The sequence below is a fragment of the Vigna radiata genome, unplaced genomic scaffold, assembly GCF_000741045.1.
Source record: "Vigna radiata var. radiata cultivar VC1973A unplaced genomic scaffold, Vradiata_ver6 scaffold_816, whole genome shotgun sequence".
Lineage (NCBI taxonomy): Eukaryota > Viridiplantae > Streptophyta > Magnoliopsida > Fabales > Fabaceae > Vigna > Vigna radiata.
The window spans coordinates 1-6,334 of NW_014542680.1; the positions used below are offsets into that span (position 1 = coordinate 1).

The window sequence follows — 6,334 nt, forward strand, 5'->3', positions numbered from 1 at the left end:
GCTAAATGGCAGCGCAAATATGTGGTTGCTTACATCGAAGGAGGCCTCTAGAATATTCTTGCTGAATCCTTGCAGGTAGGATTGTTGGGCTTCTGTGCTAGATAGGAAAAAGTCCTACAAGCCAAACATTTATCATCACATGTGGAGAAAAAATGCAAGTTAGAATAAAAAAAAATAAATAGTTCAGAAGGCAGTACTTGAAATCTGTGAGGGTTGTTAACGGGTACGGCGAGTTTGATTATTCTGAGATTCTCGTTGTCGTCAGGGTTAACCAAAAAGAAAATGGTTCCCGCAGGGATTTTCTGGGCATGGCCTTGCTCAAGAATGTGGGAGTCTCTGCCGTCAGGGTTTACCAAGGTGAGTACGGCTCTCCCTGTAATTAACAAATTGATTGGCATCATTGGTACAGGAGAAGCAAAGTAGTATGATGTTAAGTCAGTAGCGATTATAGATGATTACTTACCATTAAGGACAACTAGGAGGAAATCCGCATCAGCATGGTGAGGAAGAAGGAGGGTGTTGGGTTTGGACTGGAACTCTACAACACGGTAGTTTTCAAGATTCTGCATTTGTTTGGAGCGTTGGTCGAACCTCTGGAGGACCCGAAGGTGACCGAATTCGTTTCTGAATAGAGTGCGGAACCACCTGTCAGAGTTGAAGTAGAAAGGGTTATTTTTTCCTCTTGAAACGGACACTTCTGCGGCATCATGGTTCTCCCGGTGTACGATGCCGAAGGAGACAGAAAGTGATGCCAGGAAAAGAATTCCCAGCAACAGAAGCAGTGGAACCCTTGCGCTCATCATATTGAATATGAGTTGGGTTGGGGTATTAGAGTAGTACTAGATGGAATATTGTAGTAGTACTCTTGATGGATGATGAATGAAGTGAGGGATGTTATGAGGGTATTTATAGGTATTATATAAGAGAGAAGGTCCTTGGAACATGCATGGAGATTTGGGCATGGGATGACACGTTGAAATGTGTTGAAGTGAAGAATTGAGGTGGCGGAAGAGAATGAATACGTATACATGTGGTTGTGGTAATGATGGAGGTTGGCTCAGTAGTATATTGGCTGTGTGCGGTCTAAAAAACAAGAACTGTATTATTAGGTGTTTGAGTTAAGAAGGTGAGAGAGTTGAAGTGCATGTTGAGTACGTGTCGGTGTGCATGGCATTTTGTCATACATGGATGCGGCATCTTGAGGGTGTGATTGAACTGGGGTGCGGTTGCATTTGTCTCTACTTTGAAAGGATACAGTGTTTTTTTTATTTCTTTGCATCAATCTCATTTCTTTAGATTTTTCTTGGCATGCAACCATGGATGAATTTACTGGATTGTGTTATACGTGGCTCGTAACTCATGTCGTGAACATCATTCATATATACATAGAGGAAAGCGAGGACAAGGTAAGCACAATGATTATTCGCTGTTAAAAAATAATTATCATTTGTCTTGATATCTTTCCAAATTAAAAGCATAAGTGCAAGTTGTTAATTATTAAAAGCTAGACAGTATTAATATAAAATTTCACGTACATAAACATTATAATTATTAATTAGTTAATTTATTAAATGCATATTAATAACTGCTTTCATTTGACGCATATTTAAATTTATGTAAAAGGATTAATTAATGATGCGTTCTAAAAGTAAAATATTTACAGAGTATCAATTTATCAAATTTGGTAATAAATCATTTTTGTAAGAGATATTGATTAACCATTTCTAATAAGCTATGTTATTTAAATAATATGCTTACAACATACAGAAGATTGTATCTGATCTTGAATTGATTGAACCCAACTTTCCCTCAAGCCAAATATATATAGGTTTGCTAATTTGTCTACGCCTGTTTTCAATTGGTACATTTTAGGAATGTGTGTCGAGTTTTAGTAGACAAAAATACCTTAATATATCATGAATTCTAAGTTTTAAGGTTAAAGCTTCTGACCCTTCTCACCTTCCTCATTCCTCTCAACTCTTTCTCTTTCGTCTCTTTCACTCCAATATTTTCTCTCTTATCGTTACTATAGCTCCAAGAGAAAAAAAAAATCAAAAACACTCGTTGTTAAACTATTTTTTACAAAAAAAAATGATTTTATAATGAGTTTTCATTCCATAATTTTTGTTTTATCTAATTTTATATAATTTTCACAAGCATAATGACATATGAAGGAATTGGTAATTGGCCTGGAAAAAAAATCAGAAACACTCGTTGTTAAACAATTTCTTACAAAAAAAATGATTTTATAATGAGTTTTCATTTTATAATTTGTCTTATCTAATTTTATCTAATTTACACAAGCATAATAATATTTGAAGGAATTGGTAATTGGCCTGAAAGTTTTTTTTTAGATATGATGATTCAACATCCGCACATGATGAAATTAGAGAGGTTAGTGAAGATGATGAAATTGAAGAAATCTTGAATGAACCTTTTCCTTGAGGCGAATATGTCAATGACTCAACTCTTTACAAAAGCAAATTATTTAACGGCTGGTTTTTTTAGTTTTAAGAATGAAAATTATTAAAATACCCCTTAACTTTAAAACTTAAAATCTATGATATATTAGAGTATTTTTGTCTACTAAAACCCGATACATATTACTAAAATGTATCAATTGAAAAACAGGCGTACACAAGTTATCAAACCCTATATATATAGGTTTATTATCATTTGGTATTAAAATGTTTTATCAATAAATATAACTTTTATCTTTATCTCAATAAAAAAAATTGTATGTAAAAGTATGGTGATTAAATTATAATTTAGAACTTAAGCAAACTATTCAATCTAACTACTACATTCTAGTGATTAAATTTCCTCAATATATAATATTTTCGTACCTTCTTAATTCTATTAAGGGTTAAATATGTTTTTAGTCCTTATACTTTGAGGCGATTTTGGTTTTAGTCCATTTCCAAACTATGGTACAATTTAGTCCTTCAACTTTAGAAAACTCTGGTTTTAGTCCTTTTTATCAAATTTTTTTAACTTTATTTGTTGTTTCAAACACGTTTCTCAGTTAACATTGAAGTAAAAATGTGTCAAACAGTGTAAACAATCTAAATGCTATAATAAAACGTGCTTGAAACAACAAATAAAGTTTAAAAAATTTGGTAAAAAAGACTAAAACCAGAGTTTTCTAAAGTTGAAGGACTAAATTGTACCATAGTTTGAAAATAGACTAAAACCAAAATCGCCTCAAAGTATAGGGACTAAAAACATATTTAACCCTTCTATTAATTATCAATTTCCTAATATTTAAAGGAAACGATATCAAATGAGTTCTACAGTTTATTTACCTTCCTACATAAATATAAACATTTTTATAGAGATCCCACAATTATTTTACCTTGATAACTATTTTTATTGGAATTTTGTTACGTAGATTCGAAGTGGTTGATTGTTAATAACTATATGAGTTTCGAGACACCTAAAATAAAAAGTTTATCAGTCAATATTTCAGTTCGAGACACCTAAAATAAAAAGTTTATCAGTCAATATTTCCACGCTGAAGTCAATAAAAGATATTTTTGAGTATTTGAATATAGAATGGGTAGTTAGTTTATTTTCTATTGAGGATATTTATAGACTTTTGTGAATATGTTAGTATAACAACAAATAATATAAACTCAAAGATATAACAAAATATTAACATATATAATAACTGCATTCAGTTTATAATAACTTTCGTTTATTAGAATTGGAAATCATGTTTTATCACTAAATATAATTTTTATTAGGTATTCAATTTTAGTTTTAAATTCCAAAGACTTTTTTCAAACTTCAAGAATCCACCATCAAGTTATGAGATCAAATCACAGTAAATATTAAGAATAGAAATAAAATACTAACATTGAAATGGAAAAACATATGTATTAACATTGTAATTAGATTTGTGATATCATATTTAATACCATCAAATCCTCCTCAATGCAAAAAAAAAAAAAAAAACAAATTTCATCCTTCCTATTCCATCCCTATATTCATAAACAATAAATCCATCAAAGTCAAAACAGTAAATCCTTCAAAGCCAACGTCTATATATCAAAAAAAAGCAAATTCTATTATGAGAAAAAAGAAATGATGAAAATTGTGTATCTTATTTCATTTTTTTTTTATAACATGGTATCATAGTTACGGTTAAAAGTCTATCATAACAATATTTCTTGTTTCTTGAATATTTCTATTTCACCCGTTGTTGGAGCGCTGTTAGACCATCTAATTTCTACTATCACACATCTCATGTATATACTTCATGAAGGAATGTGTTGAAAATATCACGTCGACAAGATAAGGTCAATTTATAATATATAAGTAAAGTGTCACCTTATAAGTCGGTTTTTGTGAAGTTGAGTTAGAGTTAAAGTCCACATCTAACCATCTATGTCGGTAAACCTCCAAAATCAACATATACCTCCAAAGTTAACACTGTCTAAATGAATGATATACTATGTTAATGCATAGTAACAAAATTTCACCTCGAATATTATATGATTATGAGTTTGTAAAGCTAATCTGTCTCGATAAGAGTTTCTAGTTATTTTTATTTAATATTCTTTTTTTCATGACATCGAAGACTTGAAAGAAAATTCAGCTATTTTATGGTAAACCATAATATATATAATTTAACTTGTTCATTTAATACACTTGTTACAATTCACAAAATTTTACTATAGCATATTAGTTAGTTGAGTAACCTAATTGGATGGTTGCTTCTATTGCGATGTGGATAGACGCTTCTATTATTCATAAAATTAAAAAAAAAAGTATCAAATAATAATTAATTTAGAAAAAAATAAGTATTCATTATATTTAAATAAATTAGATATTAGTTCATAAATTAAAAATTATTTGTATTTAGAAATTAATTTAAAATTTAATAATAACAAGTAATTAAAAATTGATAGTTAATTTTAAAGACAGATTCAGAAACCACCATTTTTTATTAATAATAAAAATTATTTTATATATTAATATTTTGTAATTTATAAAATAATATTTAACTTAATTATACTATGATTAATTATTTTCAGTTTCAATCTCATGTTATTATTTATAAGCTTGTTGAATGTGAGACTTTATTTATTTTTTAATATGTTTTAAGGGTGGTATATAGATCAAAAGTTCTGATAAAATAAAATAAAAGAGAGGTACATGCCAACCTATTGGCGAAGAAGAAGACAGATAGTTGAAAATCAAAAAACGCGAGCATTATATATGTGCTCGATTTATTCATTATTCGTAGTGGAAAAAGCTACATGGAGCAGGAGCAGCTCTACTTATTTTTAGATGGCCCGATACGTTAATTCCACACTCACCATGAGCTCTCACTGCATTACATCTTAGTTACTTTATACTTATTCAGTAAAGAGTGTCCAAAATCGAAGACAATGGACCCTTTCTTCCCTTACTTTGCTCCTCCTTTTGTTGAGACTGAGCATCCACAAAGTAGGATAAGCTCTGCTTATTTATCAGCTTCACAACCTTCTCACCTGATCCAGGGAAAGCAACCTCCAACACCTGGCTAGGTATCTCGCTTATCACATTGTCTTTCTCACCTTCAAAATTTCAATCACCAATTACCATCAGCAAGTTTTCATGCGCCATAAAACAAACAAGAGCCGTATATTCGAATTGGATGTCATATATAATATATACCTGCAAGGAAGTTCCTCTGGTTGTTCTCAGCATTGATACCGAAAGCAAGGAAATTCATATTTGAGGTAGCGTTGATGGCGACTGGATAAGCTGCTGGGATCACAAATACATCGTCTTCGGTCAACTCAGCACTGTACCTCTGCACATCCCAACTTTCCTCTTGCTGCTGCTGTTGCGGTTCTTTTAGGCCAACAAGTTCAATATTTGCTTCTCCTTTATTAAGAACTAGGATTACTATGGCCTTTGAATTGTAGTTTGGCATAAGAAGACCTCCCTAAATTTGTTAACAAAAAAATCTATATAATTATATAGTTCCGATAGTAATGTTTTCTAACTAAACATATAATATGTATAGAACTCGAGAGTTTGGTTATACGGTTTTTCTTCGTATTTACCTCTTTCATATCCACATAACTAAGGAACACATCCAAGTCCCGAAGCTGGGGGTTTTTCTCGGGGGTGATCTCATGCATCCTTCCAAATCTGTTCGAATAGACGGGTTTTTGGTTTCTCAGGTTGAATGGTTCATTTTGGGAGGAAAGGGTCTTTGAATTAGATTTAGCATGTCTGATTAGTTCCCGAATCTGTTCCCTTTTAAGTTCAACAATCACTCCCTCTTGCTGACTCTCCTGGCCTTGCTGTTGTTGTTGTCCCTCCTCTCCAAACAGAA

The 6,334-nt window shown here is 31.4% G+C and overlaps 2 protein-coding genes across 2 annotated transcripts; both read right to left on the reverse strand.

Annotated features, from left to right (window-relative positions):
• Window positions 1–24: 24 nt before the first annotated feature.
• Window positions 25–855, reverse strand: LOC106780565 (beta-conglycinin, beta chain-like; the record flags this gene model as incomplete). The annotated part of the gene is given in 3 exon segments (NM_001317300.1): window positions 25–114; window positions 198–373; window positions 464–855. Coding segments are annotated over 3 exon segments (603 nt in total), but the record flags the coding sequence as incomplete, so codon positions are not given.
• Window positions 856–5,194: 4,339 nt separating this feature from the next.
• On the reverse strand, window positions 5,195–6,329 carry LOC106780564 (beta-conglycinin, beta chain-like; the record flags this gene model as incomplete). Its single annotated transcript, XM_014668867.2, has 3 exons — window positions 5,195–5,564; window positions 5,665–5,938; window positions 6,060–6,329. Coding segments are annotated over 3 exons (741 nt in total), but the record flags the coding sequence as incomplete, so codon positions are not given.
• Window positions 6,330–6,334: the final 5 nt, after the last annotated feature.